This window comes from Perognathus longimembris, chromosome 3 (assembly GCF_023159225.1).
Source record: "Perognathus longimembris pacificus isolate PPM17 chromosome 3, ASM2315922v1, whole genome shotgun sequence".
Taxonomy (NCBI): domain Eukaryota; kingdom Metazoa; phylum Chordata; class Mammalia; order Rodentia; family Heteromyidae; genus Perognathus; species Perognathus longimembris.
In genome coordinates, this window is record NC_063163.1 from 81,255,263 (window position 1) to 81,273,982 (window position 18,720).

General features: G+C 47.0%; 1 protein-coding gene across 1 annotated transcript; it reads left to right on the forward strand.

Annotated features, from left to right (window-relative positions):
• The first annotated feature begins 3,432 nt into the window (after positions 1-3,432).
• On the forward strand, positions 3,433-13,762 carry Pla2g1b (phospholipase A2 group IB). Its single transcript, XM_048340911.1, has 4 exons — positions 3,433-3,466; positions 8,936-9,095; positions 10,740-10,878; positions 13,478-13,762. Exons 1-4 carry the CDS (start codon positions 3,433-3,435, stop codon positions 13,595-13,597), a joined length of 453 nt encoding a protein of 150 aa, XP_048196868.1. The 3' UTR covers positions 13,598-13,762.
• Positions 13,763-18,720: the final 4,958 nt, after the last annotated feature.

The following is an 18,720-nucleotide window of genomic DNA, read 5'->3' on the forward strand; positions in this document are numbered from 1 at the left end:
ATGGCTAGGTGCAGTGACACATGCCTGTCACAGGGATGCACAAATAGAAGGACTGCAAGTACAGGCTAGTTCAGGCATAAAGCAAGATGACTCTGAAAATAACAAATGGGAAGAGGAGCTGGAGGAGTAGCTCCAGTGGTAGAGGGCCTGCCTAGCAATCCGCAGTCCCTGAGATCAATACCCAATGCTGCCTCTCCCAGCACCAAAAAAAATAAAATTTAAATTGACATGACAGATTAGCAGGTGAAAGGCATATTGACTTATTCAATACAAGTCTTAAATGGCATGGATGCCTTCAAAAAAGAAAGACTTGTGGGCTGGGAATATGGCCTAATGGCAAGAGTGCTTGCCTCCTATACATGAAGCCCTAGATTCGATTCCTCAGCACCACATATATAGGAAAGGCCAGGAGTGGCGCTGTAGCTCAAGTTGGCAGAGTGCTAGCCTTGAGCAAAAAGAAGCCAGGGACAGTGCTCAGGCCCTGAGTCCAAGCCCCAGGACTGGCAAAAAAAAAAAAAAAAAAAGACTCAAAAGAGCTTGCAGGTAGGGGGAGGGGGCCACACCTGTATTCTTACTCAGGAGTCTGAGTCTCAGAATCTCAAGTTCAACATTAGCCTAAGTCTGTTGTAATTGTTTTGTTTTTGTTGGTTTGTTTTTTGCCAGTCTTGGGGCTTGAACTCAGGGCCTGAGCACTGTCCCTGGCTTCTTTTTTTGCTCAAGGCTAGCACTCTACCACTTGAGCCACAGCACCACTTCTGGCTTTTTCTGTATATGTGGTGCTGAGGAGTCAAACCAAGGGCTTTACGTATGCTAGGCAAGCACTCTACCACGAGGCCACATTTCCCAGTACCGGCTTGCATTTTAAAGATGAAGTCTCGGGGCTGGGAATGTGGCCTCGTGGTAGAGTGCTTGCCTCATATACATGAAGCCCTGGGTTCGATTCCTCAGCACCACATAAACAGAAAAAGCCGGAAGTGGCACTGTGGCTTAAGTGGTAGAATACTAGCCAGGAGCAAAAAGAAGCCAAGGACAGTCCTCAGGCCCTAAGTTCAAGTCCCAGGACTGGCAAATAAATAAAGTCTCACAGAGATTTTTGCCCAGGCTGGCTTTGAATATCCTGCAGATCTCAGCCTCCTAAGTAGGATTGCAAGTATGAGGCACTAGTGCCCAGGGGTGCAGAAACTAAAACTGGATGTAATATTTTCCATCAATTATTGCTCTTGTTTTCTGAGACATGGCATTCTGTTCAGAAAACAGTTACCTGTGCCTAACTTTCAGAGTTTTCTATGTTTTCTTATAGAAATTGAAGGTTTGGGGTTCTGTTTTTCTGTTTTGTACCAGTCCTAGGACTTGAACTTGTGGCCTAAACACTGTCCCTTAGGCTCTTTTGCTCAAGGCTAGTATTTCACCACTAAAGCCACAGCTCTACTCCTGGCTTTTTGTTGGTTAGTTGTAGATAAGAGTCAGATTTACCTGCCTAAGCTAGCTTCAAACCACGGTTCTCAGATCTCAGCCTCCTGAGTAGCCTTCAGGCACCCAGCTTCCACCACTTTCCCAAGGGAAGATGATAACCTGGGTAGCAATAAAACAGAAGATGTGTTGTCAGGCTGGGAGACACCATCTATAATACACATAATACACTTGGCACTGGCAATCTCAGGCCTGTGGAAGTACTTGGCCAGTGGCAGCAAGCGGCTGCTTAGAAGCATTTCCTGGAGGTAGGAAGCTTATCCTGCAGGGACCCAGCTGATGTGACCTTGCTCAAGTGTGGGTACGCTGTCACCTGAAGGAGTGAAGCTATTCATAGCTGTTCTTTCCATTGGAGATTGTGTTTTTCCCAAGCTGGGAGGAGCCAGGCCTTACACAGCTGTACATCAATAGACCTGGATTAGTGGAAGATTAAAGCACCAAGGATGCAGAGATTTGGGAAGCTCCCTTCCCAGTGACCCACCAGGTCCAGTCTTCTGCAGGACCACCCAGGTTTGGCTATGTCTGTGTGGGCCTATCTCAGGTGTTCAATGCAAACAACACCCACAGTGCCCTTCTCTCCTCTACCAGGTGCTCTGCCTGAGAATTTGCCCAGACTGCCTTTGTGGACCTTCAGCACTCCCTGTCCCCAATCTGTTCTGGGGTATCATAATCACCAGAGCCAACAAACACCTTGCTCCTGCTGTGTGATGTTGAGATAGTCACGACACCACACGCCTCTGAGGCCTTCTCTGTAAGATGGAAGTCCTTGCCAGGAGCCGATGGCTCACACCTGTCATCCTAGCTACTCAGAAGGCTGGGGTCTAAGGATCGAAGTTCAAAGCCAGCCTGGGAAAGACAGTCTATGAGATTCTTATCTCCAATTAAACAGAAAAGGCTGGAAATAGAGTTATGGCTCAAATGGTAGAGCAGCAGTCTTGAGTGTAAAGGCTAAAGGAGAATGCCTGGCCCTGAGTTCAAGCCCCAGCATGGCATTCTCTCTTCTCTCTCTCTCTCTCTCTCTCTCTCTCACACACACACACACACACACACACACACACACACACACATACACACACATAAAAGAAGGAAGGAAGAGCCAGCTGCTAGTGGCTCACTCCTGTAATCCTAGCTACTCAGGAGACAGATCTGAGAATCATGATTCAAATTCAGGTTGGGCAAGAAGTCCTGAGACTCTTATCTATTAACTACCAGAAAACTAGAAGTGGAGCTGTGGCTCAAAGTGATAGAGCATAGGGTCAGAGCCCAGGCCCTGAGTTCAAGTCCCACAATCCAACCAACAAAGGAAAAAAAAAAAAAGGAAGAAAGGGAGGGAGGAAAGGAGGTGAGGAGGGAGGAAAAGATGAAAGAAAGAAGGGAGGGAGGGAGGAAGGGAGGGAGGGAGGGAGGAAGGAAGGAAGGAAGGAAGGAAGGAAGGAAGGAAGGAAGGGCAGAAAGGCATTCCTTAGGATTAGCTACACTTGAGCCCTGCTCTGCCATTCGCTAGCTGTGTGATCCTGAGCAAGTCATCATACACAACCTATTTCCTCATCTGCCTTGAGCATAGTAGGTAGAACTGTACAACATACACCCCAGCCAAGACCCAAACCCTTGACGAGACATGGCAGCAGCTACCATTTCCTCCTTTTGCCCCCTTTCACCCAGGTGCCCATCAGGATGGATGGCTCTCTGCCACAGCAAATCTGGGCCAAACACAAAAGGGCAGAGGAGATGGTTGAGTCAAAGATCTGCAAACTCCAGAAAGCATTCCTTTAGTTACACAGTGCGGACCACAAATCCATGACATTATTTCCAGTAATCCCTTGCAGGTGGGCAGCGCCTTCAGCCTCAAGGCCCAACCCAAATTGGCTGAGAGCAAAGCAAACAGTCTTATCTTGGGGGTGCAGGGGCCCCAGAATATAAGAAAGGACATCACTGCTCACTTCAGTGCTTTGCCCACTCAAGATGAAATTCCTTGTGTTGGCTGCTCTGCTCACAGGTAGGCACCCCTGAACCCCCTTTTCTGGGCACTCAGATCTCCCTCCACTCCAACAGAGACCTGGGGTCACAACACGCAGGGCTGGCTGGAGGTTCAGTTTGAGGGTCCCTGTGGAGCATGTGAGCTCCCTAGTTGGGGTTTATTCCTCAAGTCCTCCAGCTGTTTTTACATTTTCTACCTCATGTGAACTAGGAGCCCTTGTAGCAGGTTCTATCCTGCCACCGACCAAGCTGAGTAAGTCACTCTTCTTTCTCTCCACCATATTTGCCATAACTTAAAAAAAAAAAATTTGTCTGTCATGAGGCTTGAACTCAGGGCCTGGGCGCTGTCCCTGAGCTCTTTTGTTCAAGGCTAATGCTCTACTACTTTGAGCCATACCTCTCCCTCTGCCTTTTTGCTAGTTAATTGGAGATTAAAAAGTCTCACAGGCCTTTCTGCCCAGGTTGGTTTTGAATCTATGTTGTTAAATCTCAGCCTCCTGAGTAGCTAGGATTGTAGACATGAGCCACCAGGACCTGGCAACTTTATCTATCTATCTATCTATCTATCTATCTATCTATCTATCTGTCTGTCTGTCTGTCTGTCTGTCTGTCTATTTATCATCTATCTTAATTTTATTTTGTTTCGTGGTGCTCAGGATAGAATCCAAGCCTTATATGTGCTAGGCAAATGCTTTACCTCTTGAACCCTGCTCCCAGCCTTGCCTCTCTATCTTGTTTTTGTTTTTCCAGTCCTGGGGCTTGACCTCTCTATCTGAGCACTGTCCCTGAGCTCCTTTTGCCCAAGCATAGTGCTCTATCACTTGAGCCACAGCTCCACTTCTAGCTTTTTCTGTGATTAATTGGAAATAAGATTCTCATGGACTTTCCTTCCTAGACTGGCTTGGAACCATGATCCTCAGCTCTCAATCCCAAGGAGCTAGAATTACAGGAGTGAGTCACCACACTGGCTTGTGTTTATTTATTTTGCCAGTCCTGGGGCTTGAACTCAGGGCCTGGGCTCTGTTCCTGAGCCTCTCTGAGCTCAAGGCTAGCGCTCTACCACTTGAGCCACAGCACTACTTCCAGCTCTTTCTGTTTATGTGATACTGAGTGATGGAACCCAGGGCTTCATGCATGCTACGCAAGCACTCTACCACTAAGCCACATTCCCAGCCCATGTGTATTTCTTTTTTCTTTCTCTTTTGTCAGTTGTGGGGCCAAAACTCAGGGCCTGGACTCTGTCCCTGAGCCTCTCTGTGCTCAAGGCTAGAGTTCTACCACTTGAGCCACAGCACCACTTCTGTTTTTTGAGTGGTTAACTGGAAATAAGAGTCTCATGAGGACTTTTCTGCCCAGGCTGGCTTCAAACTATGATCCTCAGATCTCAGCCTCCTGAGTAGCTAGGATTACAGGCATGAGTCACCAGTGCCTGGCTTGTGCTGGGTATTTCTTTAACTCAATTTAGTTAGTTCATTAAGTTAACTCATATGTGAGAGGAGAGAGAGAGAGAGAGAGAGAGAGAGACTTGTGCTAGGTATTTTTTAACTCAATTTGTTTAGTTCATTAAGTTAGCTCATATGTGAGTGGAGAGAGAGAGAGAGAAAGAGAGAGAGAGAGAACACACCATTTCATGTTAGGCTCAATGCCAGGACCTGAAAAATAAAAGCCATGAAACCTGCCCTTGAGAGGTTGATGTCATACTGAGAGGGAGTCACTAAATAAAGGGATGGGTAGAGACTATTGGAAGTGCTATGAGGCAATGACCACGAAGAAAAGTGATGGCAAAAGAACCTGTTATCTGGGGTGAGCAGAAAGAGCTTTTTTGAAGAGCTGACATTTAAACCAGAATCTCTCCAGTGTTTTGAAAAGTGAGGTGACAGTCAAGCATGATGGTGTATACCTGTAAATGCAGCTTTTGGGAAGCAGGAGGGTTGCACATTGGAGGTCAGGGTTATCTATGCAGTGGTAACCTGGTTTTTTGTTGTTGTTTAGTTTTATTTTTTAAAGAACAGGGAGCTGTATGCCAGTGGCTCACACCTGTAATCCTACCTACTCAGGAGGCTGAGATCTGAGGATCGAGGTTCAAAGCTGGCCCAGGCAGGAAAGTCTGTGAGACTCTTATCCCCAATTAACCACCAGAAAACCAGAAGTGGCGCTGTGGCTCAAGTGGTAGAGTGCTAGCCTTGAGCTAAAGAGCTCAGGGACAGTGCCCAGGCCCAGAGTTCAAGCCCCACCATGGACCAAAAAAGAAAAAAGCCAAAGCACCTACCTAGTTGGGCACTTCCTAGAGCCTGTCCAGCGTTGGCCTGAGCTGAGATGGCAGAAGAGAGAAAGAAGACATGAAGTGGACTACAAGACCTGTGGAAGGGAGAGGCCATCAGATAGAATGTGGTCTTAAAGCTGAGGCTGAGGCTGAGGTGCTGAGGGACACATTTTTAGTTATGGATAAGTAAACAGAGCTACCCCTTGAGCCACAGCAGCACTTATAGCTTTTTTTCTGAGTCATTTATTGGAGACAACACTCTCATGGACTTTTCTGCCAGGGCTGGTTTCAAACCTTGATCCTCAGATCTCAGTCTCCTAAGTAGCTGGATTACACTGGTGCCTAGCCTGCAGATTGTCTTCTCTTGCCACTAGGCCATATCCCCAGCAGATTGTCTTCTCACTGGTAATGTTCCCCAAACATCTGGAACACTGGGCCCCAGGGAGGTCCAAGTATGCCTTCTGCTTATTCCACCTTCTCCTGGTTTTCTGCCTAGCTCAGTAGAGACTCCTTGGTCCTTTAAAGTCTCCTCTCTCTCTTCCTGTCCCCCCTCCCTGACTATCTGCCTCAGAGTCAACTGGGATGACTGGGGATGCATTTCTCCATGCCCCTCAAGGATTCTCTGTAATCCTAAGTATGTCCCTTTGTGCTCCCTGCAAATAGAGGAGCAAATGAAACATCCGACACTCAGTTCTTCCCTGCCTGGTTTCACCTCGCCTTGGTGATCCATAGCAACAATCAGACGCTTGCTTCCTTCCCTTTCTTGGCTGCAGAGTATTCCACTGTAGGCCGCACCTGGTTTACTGAATTAGTCCTCTACTGGGTGGTGGTGAGCCATGTCCAAATGTTTTCAATGCCATAGTGAACAGCCCTATGTATGAGTTATATAACCAATTATTTCAAAATGTAGCAATGTAAACAGTATGTCTGTGTGTGTGCTGGCACTTGGGCTTGAACTCAAGGCCTGATCTCTGTCTCTTAGCTTTTTTTGCTCAAGGCTGGCATTCTGCCACTTGAGCTACAGCTCCACTTCTGGATTTTGCTGGTTCTTTGGAGATAAGAGTCTCATGGACTTTTCTTCCTAGGCTAGCTTTGAACTATGACTCTAAGATCTCAGCCAGCCCCTTGAATAGTTAGGATTACAGATGTGAGCCAACAGCGCCCACTTGCCCAGCTGTGGGTAAGGATGGGGGTACAACTGGGTTGGGTCTGCTTCTCTGGTTCAAGATCTTTGCCAGACCTGTGAATGAGAGATAGTCTTAGCTTAGCATCTCATCTGAGGCTTAACTGGGAGTCGAGCTGCTTCAAGACCCACAACTGGTTCATGGCATGATTTGGTTCATGATGGGCTACTGGACTAAAAGCTAGGTTTTCTCCTGGATGTTGGCTGGAGGCCACCTGCCCTCAGCATCTTACCACATAGACCCCGCCACAGGGAGGCTCATGGACAATGGTAGACCTCCTGTAGGTGGAGCAAATAAAAGGACCAAAAAGAGTGAGCAAGACAAAAATCAGTTCTTGGGTATTGATAGCCCAGCTGGGCATGGTACCACATGCCTGTCATCCCAGAATGTGGGAAGCTGAAGCAAAAGGATGGAATTCAAGACTAGTGCTGCACAACAAGACCCTCTCAGTAAACAAAGGGCTGAGAATGTAGCTCAGTGTTAGAGTGCTTGCCTAGCGTGCACAAGGTCCTGGGTTCTGCCCCCTGGCACTGCCAAAAACAACAAAAAGCAAAAATGCACGCTAAGTGAAAGAAATCACAAAAAAGGGCAACCATGGCATGATCCATTTATAAGGACTTCTATCCAGCACAGACAAACCAAGACATAAAACAGACCAGGCTGGGCTGGGAATGTGGCCTAGTGGTAGAATGTTTGCCTGGCATGCATGAAGTCCTGGGTTCAATTCATTAGCAGCACATATACAGAAAATGCAGGAAGTGGTGCTGTCGCTCAAGAGGTAGAGCAAAAAGAAGCCAGGGACAGTGCTCAGGCCCTAAGTTCAAGCCTCAGTTCTGGCAAACAAAACAAAATAAAACAAAACACAGACCAGGCTGAGCACTGATGGCTCACACCCCTAATCCTAGCAATTCAGGAAGCTGAGATCTGAGGATCCCAGTTCACAGCCAGCCTGACCAAAAGAAGTTTGTGAGACTTTCATTTCTAATTAACCAGCAAAAATGCCGAAACTGGAGGTGAAGCTCACATGGCAAAGCACTAGCCTTGGGCAAAAGAGCCAGGTAAGCTGGGGACTCATAGCTCACACCTATAATCCTAGATAACCAGGAGGTGGATTTCTGAAGATGGAAGACAGCAAGGACAGGAAATTCCGTGAGATTCTGATTGCCAATTGACCAACAGAAAACCAGAAGTGGAGCTGTGGCTTAAGTGGTAGAGCACTAACCTTGAGCAAAAGAAAACAAGTTCAGGAAAGACAGGCACCAGTGGCTCATGCCTGTAATCCTAGACACTAAAGAGGTTGAGATCTGAGGATTGCAAGTCAAAGTCAACCTGGGCAGGAAAGTCCATGAATCTGAGACACTTATTCCCAATAAAGTACTCAGAAAAAGGTGGAAGTGGTGCTGTGATTCAAATGGCAGAGCACCAACCTTGAGCAAAGCTCAGGGACAGGACCCAGGCCCAGAGTTCAAGTCCCAGGACTGAGGGTGGGGGTGGGGGGAGCTCAAAGATAGCACCTAGGTTCTGAGATCATGCCCCAGGACTGGGGGGGGGGGGGGGAGGAAGCAGAACAGAGCCAGGTACCAGTGGCTCAGGCCTGTAATCCTAGCTACTCAGGAGGCTAAGATCTAAGATCTAAGGATCTCAGTTCAAAGCCAGCCCAAGGAGGAAAGACTGTAAGACTCACCTCCAATTAACCACTAGAAAATCAGAAGTGGCTCTATGGCTTAAAGTGGTACAGTGCTAGCCTTGAGCAAACGAGTTCAGGGACAGTGCCTAGGCCTTGAGTTCAAGCCCCACAACTGACAAAAAAAAAAAAAAAAAGCAGCATAGATTTTTAAAGTTTTCATTAAAAAAAAAAAATCCCTGTGTTATCAGGTTCCTGCCCCACCCCACTCCAGGCTGCCCCCAATGCTCTTCTGAGGAAGCAGCTGGCAGGGGGGAGGAATATAGAGGGGTGGAGGAATATAGAGGGCAGGCAGGCAGCAGACCCCCAGGGCCCAGAGCCACTCAGGACAGATGTGAACTGGCTGTTTTCTTGCAGTGAGCGCTGCTGCGCACATCATCAGCCCTCGGGCTGTGTGGCAGTTCCGCAACATGATCAAATGTACTATTCCTGGGAGTGACCCCTACAAGGAATACAACAACTACGGCTGCTACTGTGGCTTGGGGGGCTCAGGTACCCCGGTGGATGATCTGGACAGGTGACAAACCATCTACATGTCTGGGGGCGGGGGGGGAGCAGGGTACAAGGTAAGGATTTTACCGTGTCCACATGTGCAAAGCATAACCTCTGTTGCCCTTGTGTCCTATAAAGAAATACTCGGAGAGGATCCTCCATCCAAAGTCACCTCTAGAAAGGGGAAAGCAGAAAACCCACCGATGTAAAATAGTGTGTGATTCTTCCCTCTAGTGTCTGAATAGAGCAACTCCAGCTGTTACAACCACAATCCAGGTGTCATTAGCCTTCTCTTTCTTTCTTTCTTTTTCCTTCCTTCCTTCCTTCCTTCCTTCCTTCCTTCCTTCCTTCCTTCCTTCCTTCCTTCCTTCCTTCCTTCCTTCCTTCTTTCGCCAGTCCTGGGGCTTGGACTCAGGGCCTGAGCACTGTCCCTGGCTTATTTTTGCTTAAAGCTAGCTCTCTGCCACTTGAGCCTCAGCACCATTTCTGGCCTTTTCTCTTTATGTGGTGCTGAGGAATTGAACCCAGGGCTTCATGCATGCAAGGCAAGCACTCTACCACTAAGTCATATTCCCAGCCCCTGCTCCTACTTTTATTTGGGAGGAAGTCAGAAACGATATCAGTTTCTCTGCTTCTTATACCAAATCTCAGTTGCACATGTGAAAACAAAGACTAAAAGTCCAGTTTTTTTTAAGTGTCATTGTGTCTTCAGAATGTATCTTTTTTTTCTGTGTTCCTTAATCACATCTAATGAATATGTGGTTATAAAAAATAAAGAAGCAGGGCTGGGGATATGGCCTAGTGGCAAGAGCGCTTGCCTCGTATACATGAAGCCCTGGGTTCTATTCCCCAGCACCACATATACAGAAAATGGCCAGAAGTGGCGCTGTGGCTCAAGTGGCAGAGTGCTAGCCTTGAGCAAAAAGAAGCCAGGGACAGTGCTCAGGCCCTGAGTCCAAGGCCCAGGACTGGCAAAAAATAAAAAATAAAATAAAGAAGCAGAGTAATGGTGGCTCATGCCTGTAATCCTAGCTACCCAGGAGGCTAAGTTCTGAGGATCAAGGTTCAAAGCCAGCCTGGGCAATAAAGTTCGTGAGATTCTCATCTCTAATTAATCACCAGAAAACTGGAAGTGGCACTGTGATTCAAAGTGGTAGAGCGCCAGCCTTGAGCAAAAGAACTCAGGGACAGCCCAGGCCCTGAATTCAAACCCCACAGACTAAAAAAATGAATGCATGCATAAATAAATAAATAAATGCATGAATGCATAAATAAATGAGGGCTTACAGTTTTTCAAGTTTTTTTTAATTTTATTTTTATTTTTTAATTTGTTTTGTTTTTGTTGCCAGTCCTGGGGCTTGAACTCAGGGCCTGAGCACTGTCCCTGGCTTTTTTTTGCTCAAGGCTAGCACTCTACCTCTTGAGCCGCAGTGCCACTTCTGGCTTTTTCTATATATGTGGTGGTGAGGAATCGAACCCAGGGCTTCATGTATATGAGGTGAGCACTTTACCACTAGGCCATATTCCCATCCCTCAATTTTTCAAGTTATATGTAGAGTGATTTCTCCTGGAGCATTTCAGCTAAGTCACCTATACTTCCCCCAAAACAGGAGGTAACATGGACCTCTACCAATCCATGATCCTTGATTGGTTTTTCCCTCTTCTCCAGATGCTGCCAGAAACATGACCATTGCTACACTGAGGCTAAGAAGATGAGCAGTTGTAAATTCCTTGTGGACAATCCTTACACCAACACCTACTCCTACACGTGCTCTGGCTCCCAGATTACCTGCAGCAGTATGTCTACTGTCCATTTGACTTTCAGACTCTTCTAAGCCTGGGGAAAATCATAGCAATAATAGTCACAATTAATTGGCCATTCTCTTACTCTCATTTTAACCTCACAACAACTCTGGGGGAATAGATTAGTATCCCAACTTTACAGATGAGGAAACCAAGGCTCAGAAAAGTGAAGTCATTTGTCTAAGCTCGCACAGCCTGTAAGTGATGGTGTTTGAGGGGTTTTTTTTGTTGTTGTTTTTTTTTTTTTGGCCAGTCCTGGGCCTTGGACTCAGGGCCTGAGCACTGTCCCTGGCTTCTTCCCGCTCAAGGCTAGCACTCTGCCACCTGAGCCACAGCGCCCCTTCTGGCCGTTTTCCATATATGTGGTGCTGGGGAATCAAACGGAGAGCTTCATGTGTAGGAGGCAAGCACTCTTGCCACTAGGCCATATTCCCAGCCCTGGTATTTGGTTTTATAGCACAGTTGCATAGGACTCCAAAGCTCTGCCCTTAATTGCCATGTTTTATTGCTTCCTAGTGTAATAAATAGGCGAGAGCTATATTATTAAGAAACCTGCTATTACATGGTAGATGCTAGGCTAAAGATGTATACAGGATAGTTTTTATTGTCCCCATTTTAAAATCAGGGAAGCTGAAGCTCAAAGACAGTCATGTGAACTGAGGGGTATGGCTCAGGTATTAAAGCACTTGATAAATAAGTGCAAGGCCCTGAATTCAAACTTCAACACATGCATACAACACGTGTGTACCTGAGTACACACACACACACAGACACACACTCAGAGACATTTGCTCCCAGTCATTTAGTTTGCTAAGTGGTAGTTGATATTTAAACCTGGTTTTTCTGATTTATAAGGATATCATCTTGCTGGGCATGGGTGGCTCATGCCTGTAATCCTAGCTACTCACGAGGCTTAGATCTCAGGCTCATGGTTCAAAGCCAACCTAGACAGGAAAGTCCGTGAGACTCTAAATTCTCCAATTAACCACCAGAAAAAGGGAAGTGAAGTGTGGCTCTAAGTGCAGTAGAGTACTAGCCTTGAACAAAGAAAGCTAAGGGACAATGCCTAGGCCTTGAGCTCAATCTTCATGACCAACAATGAAAAAAAGGCCCTCATCTTAAGCACTAAGTTCAGTCTGAGCTTTTACTTTCTTGTTCTTCCATCCTTCCTTCTTTTTCTTTCCTTCCCTTCTTTCTTCCTGCTTCCATCCCTCCTTTTTCTCTCACTCTTCCTTTCTTTTCTTTTCTTTTTTGCCAAACCTGGGGCTTGGGACTCAGGGCCTGAGCACTGTCCCTGGCTTCTTTTTGCTCAAGGCTAGTACTCTACCTCTTGAGCCACAGCACCACTTCTGGTTTTTTCTGTTTTGTTTTGTTTTTTTGGCCAGTCCTGGGTCTTGGACTCAGGGCCTGAGCACTGTCCCTGGCTTCTTTTTGCTCAAGGCTAGCACTCTGCCACTTGAGCCACAGCGCCACTTCTGGCCGTTTTCTGTATATGTGGTGCTGGGGAATTGAACCCAGGGCCTCATGTATACGAGGCGAGCTCTCTCGCCACTAGGCCATATCCCCAGCCCCCACTTCTGGTTTTTTCTGTGTATGTGGTGCTGAGGAAACGAACCCAGGACTTCATGTATGCTAGGCAAGCACTTTACCACTAAGCCATATTCCCAGCCCCCTCACTCTTCCTATCTCACCTTTCTTCCTTCTCTCTCTCTTTCTTTCTTTTCTCTTTCTTTCTTACTTAAGGCCTGGGTACTGCCCCTAAGCTTTTTGTTGTTGTTGTTGTTGTTGTTGTTGTTGTTGTTGTTGGGGGGATGGCTTGAACTCTGGGCCTAGGCACGGTCCCTGAACTCTTCATCTCAAGGCAGTGCTCTACCACTTGAGTCACAGCTCTGCTTCTGGCCTTTTTGATGGACAATTGGAGATAAGAGTCTTTTGAACTTTCCTGCCTGAGCTGGCTTTGAACCATGATCCTCAGATTTCAGTCTCCTGCATAGCTAGGATCTCAGGGCTACCTAGTGCCTGAGCTTTTATTTATTTATTTTTTTGCTCAAGTCTAATACTATACTACTTGAACCATAGCTCCACTTCCAGCTTTTTGGTTGTTAATTAGAGATGAGTCTCACAGACTTTCCTGTGCCTAGGCTGGCCTCGAATGGATTGTCAGATGTCAGCTTCCTGAGTAGCTAAGGCCTTGAGTTTCAAGCCCCAAGACTGGCACAAAAAATTAAAGTTAAATGTAACTAGGTATACCATTTTTTTTTTGGCCAGTCCTGGGCCTTGGACTCAGGGCCTGAGCACTGTCCCTGGCCTCCTTTTGCTCAAGGCTAGTACTCTGCCACTTGAGCCACAGCGCCACTTCTGGCCGTTTTCTGTATATGTGGTGCTGGGGAATCGAACCCAGGGCCTCATGTATACGAGGCAAGCTCTCTTGCCACGAGGCCATATCCCCAGCCCTATACCAATGTTTTTATTTGCTTTGTTTCTCAAGCGAAAATTTGTACCAATAAGATATCCAGAAGCTTATTCCAACCAATTCTTCTTCTCCCTGGCTTGTATACAAAGCAAAAGCCAGCTTGGCTCACCCTTCTTCCTATCTCTTTCCAGGCAAAAAACAACGAATGTGAAGCTTTCATCTGCAACTGTGACCGTGAAGCTGCCATCTGCTTCTCCAAGACCCCATACAACAAGGAGCACAAAGACCTGGATACCAAGAAATTCTGTTAGGACTCTCACCTTTGAAAAGCAGCACCCCCTTCCTGCTTTGTTGCCTGCATCTTACATTCTGTCTTCCAATAAAGCACCATCTTGAAAGAACTCACGTTTGGAGATTGCTGTATTCCTGTCTACTAAACATAACTAGATCACTAGGAAGATCATGCCTTAGGCTGGGAATATGGTTCAGTAGTACGATGCTTGCCTAGTGTGCATAAAGTACAGGGTTCAATTCATCAGTACCACATCAACAGAAAAAAGCTGGAAGTGGCACTGTGGCATAAGTAGTAGAGCGCTAGCCTTGAGCACATAGAGGCTCAGGAACAGAGCCCAAACCCTGAGTTCAAGCCATAAGACTGGCAAAAAAAAAAAAATCATGCCGGGGGGGGGGGGGGGGGCTGGGGATATGGCCTAGTGGCAAGAGAGCTTGCCTCGTATACATGAGGCCCTGGGATCGATTCCCCAGCACCACATATACAGAAAACGGCCAGAAGTGGCGCTGTGGCTCAAGTGGCAGAGTGCTAGCCTTGAGCAAAAAGAAGCCAGGGACAGTGCTCAGGCCCTGAGTCCAAGGCCCAGGACTGGCCAAAAAAAAAAAAAATCATGCCAGGGGGAGGAAAATGGGGAGGGAGGAGAGTGGGAGGGGGAAATGAGGGAGGAGATAACAAGTTGGATAAGAAATGTATACACTGCCTTATTATGAAACTGTAACCCCTCTGTGCATCACTCTCACAATAAAGAAATGAATTTTAAAAATCATGCCTTGGGGGATGGGAATATGGCCTAATGGCAAGAGTGCTTGCCTCGTATATGTGAAGCCCTGGGCTCGATTCCTCAGCACCACATATATAGAAAAGGCCAGAAGTGGCGCTGTGGCTCAAGTTGGCAGGGTGCTAGCCTTGAGCAAAAAGAAGCCAGGGACAGTGCTCAGGCCCTGAGTCCAAGCCCCAGGACTGGCAAAAAAAAAATTTGCAGCCTAAAAATGTCCTTTAATTTGAATGCAGATTCCAAGGCTATGATTTTTTTTCTTTTTGTTTTTTGGCCAGTCCTGGGGCTGAACTGAGACCTATCCCTGGCTTCTTTTTGCTCAAGTCTAGCACTCTGCCACCTGAGCCACAGCGCCACCTCTGGCCATTTTTTTCTATATAGGTGGTGCTGGGGAATTGAACCCAGCTTCATGTATACGAGGCAAACTAGGCCATATCCCCAGCCCTGGCTGCAAATTTTTTGAAATATGAGTGATCATCAGTCAACATCAATTGATTACTCTACCAAGGCTGTATGTCTCTAAATTTCCTGCTAGTCCTAGGAGCTATTAGTAATAGGAGATCTTTTTTTTTTTTTTTTGGCCAGTCCTGAGGCTTAGACTCAGGGCCTGAGCACTGTCCCTGGCTTCCTTTTGCTCAAGGCTAGCACTCTGCCACTTGAGCCACAGCGCCACTTCTGGCCATTTTCTGTATATGTGGTGCTGGAGAATTGAACCCAGGGCCTCATGTATACAGGCGAGCACTCTTGCCACTAGGCCATATCCCCAGCCCAGTAGGAGATCTTATTTCCTTCTTTTATCCCCCCAGAGCTGAGGACTGAACTCAGGACCTTGCACTTGCCAGGCAGGTGCTCTTCCACTGAGCTAAATCCCCAACCCCAGAGATCTTATTTTCTAAGTTGAGGCTCAATAGGATAAGTAATTTGCCCAATGCCATTAGTGACTGCAAGACCCACACTCTGAACTCCCTCCTGAAGTGGTGAACTCAGATCTCTCCGACTTTCATTCACCTGACTCCATTGCCAACTGGGTAACGCCACAGTTTTCTACAACTCTTTTGCTTCTTTCTCTTGTTAATTTTTTTCAGTGCTCAACACCTGGTGATTGCTAGGTAGGTGCTCTATTACTTGAGTCACACCTCTAGCACCTCCCTTTGTTGAGACAGAGGCTTACTCTGTAGCCCAGGCGTGCCCGGAACACGTGTGTGTGTGTGTGTGTGTTTACCAATAAGATAGCGGGCGCGTGTGGTGTGTTTAATTGGAGATAAGAGTATCACAGACTTTCCTGGCCAGGCTGGCTTCGAACCGAAATCCTCAGATCTCAGCCTCCAGAGCTGTCAGGATTACAAGAGTGAGCTATCAGTGCCTGGGTAATAGTCTTTTTTTTTTTTTTTTTTTTTTTGACCAGTCCTGGGCCTTGGACTCAGGGCCTGAGCACTGTCCCTGGCTTCTTCCCGCTCAAGGCTAGCACTACTCTGCCGCTTGAGCCACAGCGCCGCTTCTGGCCGTTTTCTGTATATGTGGTGCTGGGGAATCGAACCTAGGGCCTCGTGTATCCGAGGCAGGCACTCTTGCCACTAGGCTATATCCCCAGCCCCAAGGGTAATAGTCTTTTAATGAGCGTCTGCTGGGCGCTGGTCATGGAAAATGGGATAAAGGAAATTCTATTACTGTGGCCAGGATGGTTTGAATGAAAAAGAAAAACAACCCTAAAACTCATTTGAAAGCAGGATTAAGATCGTAGTGGCCACGGCTTCTACACTGTGAGGAGTTAGAGAAACCAAACAAAACACGTGGGTGTATTTACCTATCCACGTCACGTGACAGCCCATTTACCAATCTCTAGTCCCCACTGCTGGAGGGATTTCGGAGTAGGACGTCATTGGATAGTATCACGACACGTAACTATCGGTCCATCTTTTCTATTGGCCCACAGAGTCACAGCCTGTGGTTTCGCCCCGCCCCCTCCCAAGCTCAGTCTCCGCCCCTCGCGGGTGCGTGAGCCCAAGCCCGCGCTCGCGCAGTGTCTGAGAATAGTGGCTCCAGATGGTGTCTGGAGACGCGGAGGCCTTCTCTTGTTTGCAGCCTGCAGAGTCTCACAAGACGCCCAACTCCCGTGGGTGTTAGGGTGGAGCCAACTCACCTGCTTCCCCTCCATTTCCCGGTTGGCTAATCCTATATTATTATTTTTATTCCTAGGGGGGCTGAGGGAATCTGGGAACCGCACTGGGGAGAGGGCGCCAGTGGCACGTCCCTTAATTCCGACAACTCAGGAGGCTGAGATCTGAGGATCGAGGTCCCAAGCCAGCCTGGGCAGGAAAGTCCGTGAGACTATTATCTCCGAATTACCACAGAAAAGTCGGAAGTGGAGGAATGACACAAGTGGTAGCGTTAGCTAGCCTTGAACACAAAAACTAAGGGACCCCACATAGACACAGACATAGACACACACAAAGGATGGTGGTGCAGACCAGTCTGGAGCATAAATGTGAGATCCTATTTTTTTTTTTAAAAGGCGTGGGGGCATGGCTCAGGTGTCAGGCACTCACCTAAAAAATGCGTGGACCTGATTCAAACCCTCGAACTGAAACAGCAAGACCTAGAAGAATGTAGGTTTAGATTCTGGTCCTGGCTCCAAAACAATTTAATGTGAACTTAGGTAAATATGGATCTTAGTTCAGAAATAGCTGTAGAAGTCAGACACCGTTTGGACATACCTATAGTCCCAACACTTGGGAGGTGGAGGCAGGAGGATTCAATTTCAAAGCTGAGCTAGGCTGGGTTACTTAGTAAGACCCTGTTTCAAACAAAAAGGGTAGCCTGCAAACCTAGCATGTAAGCGGACAGTTTAACGTTCCTCTAATCTGTCATTGTGTACACAATATTTCCTGGTTAGAGAATGGACAGGAGTTGAACAGGGCTTCAGAGGTTCACACCTGTGGCTCATGCCTGGAGGAGACTGAGATCTGAAGATTATGGTCCAAAGTCACCCTGGGCAGAAAGGTTCATGACACTCTTATCTCCAATTAACCACTAGAAAACTAGAAGTGGCACTGTGATTCAAAGGGGTAGAGCGCCAGCCTTGAGCAAAGCTCAGGGACAGCATCCCAGGCCCTGAGTTCAGGCCCCACAACCACCACCAACCACCACCATTTTGTGGCACGCCTTTGGGAGAGACTCATAAATGACTGATTTCTTATACTTCCCTCCCCTAGGTTTTCTGGGTTTCTTTTCCTTTATAGCTTTTGTTCTGTAATGGGGACTAAACCCATGGCCTTGTGCATCCTTGGCAAGCAATCTACCACTGAGCTGTTTGTTTGGTTTTTGCCAGTCCTGGGGCCTGAACTCAGGGCTTGAGCACTGTCCCTAGCTTCTTTCTGCTCAAGGCTACCATTCTACCACTTGAGCCACAGCACCACTTCTGGTTTTTTGTTTATATGGTGCTGAGGAATCAAACCCAGGGCTTTATGCTTGTTAGGCAAATACCATTAAGCCACATTCAGAGCCCAAGAGCTTAATTTTTTGAGACTATGTAGCATAGGCTTGCAGAAAACATTCTGTACCTCTCTTCCATACCACCCATTCTTTCTTTTCCTCCAAATTTCAATACAATTGTGAATACTAAGGAAATATGTTCCAGAACACCTTGTAATTCACATCTGCAAAAAACAAAAAAGCTGGAGATTCCCAGTCTTACACATCTTCAGAATGAATGACTGAACAAACCTACCGTTGTGTAAAGATAAAAAGAACTGTGTTTTCCAGACCTTGGTTTATCCCTGAGAACTGAAATTTCCTTCTGAGGTAGGTGCAGGACAAGCGTGAATAGTCTGCCCTAATTTTAGACAAAAGTTTGTTCTTTCTAGAACAGGCTGTGATTCTTCCATTCACCTCACTTTTTCAGAGTACCTTGGTTCTTTCTGGCTAACAAAGTAATCAAACATGGCTCATTGCTTTCCTCAGCAGAAATAAATCAACTTGGGGCTGGGGATATGGCCTAGTGGCAAGAGTGCTTGCCCCGTATACATGAGGCCCTGGGTTCAATTCCCCAGCACCACATATATAGAAAATGGCCAGAAGTGGTGCTGTGGTTCAAGTGGCAGAGTGCTAGCCTTGAGCAAAAAGAAGCCAGGGACAGTGCTCAGGCCCTGAGTCCAAGCCCCAGGACTGGCCAAAAAAAAAAAAAGAAAGAAAGAAAGAAATCAACTTATCATCACACATGGGAATGAACTGTTTTCTCTGTATAAGCCAGGTTCAGTGCAGGTGTCTGAGCCTGACAGCTGACATAAAGTAGAAATCTTTAGATAAATGTGTCATAAAGCCCCATTCTCTTTTCTCTCTGTGTGTGTGTGTGTGTGTGTGTGTGTGTG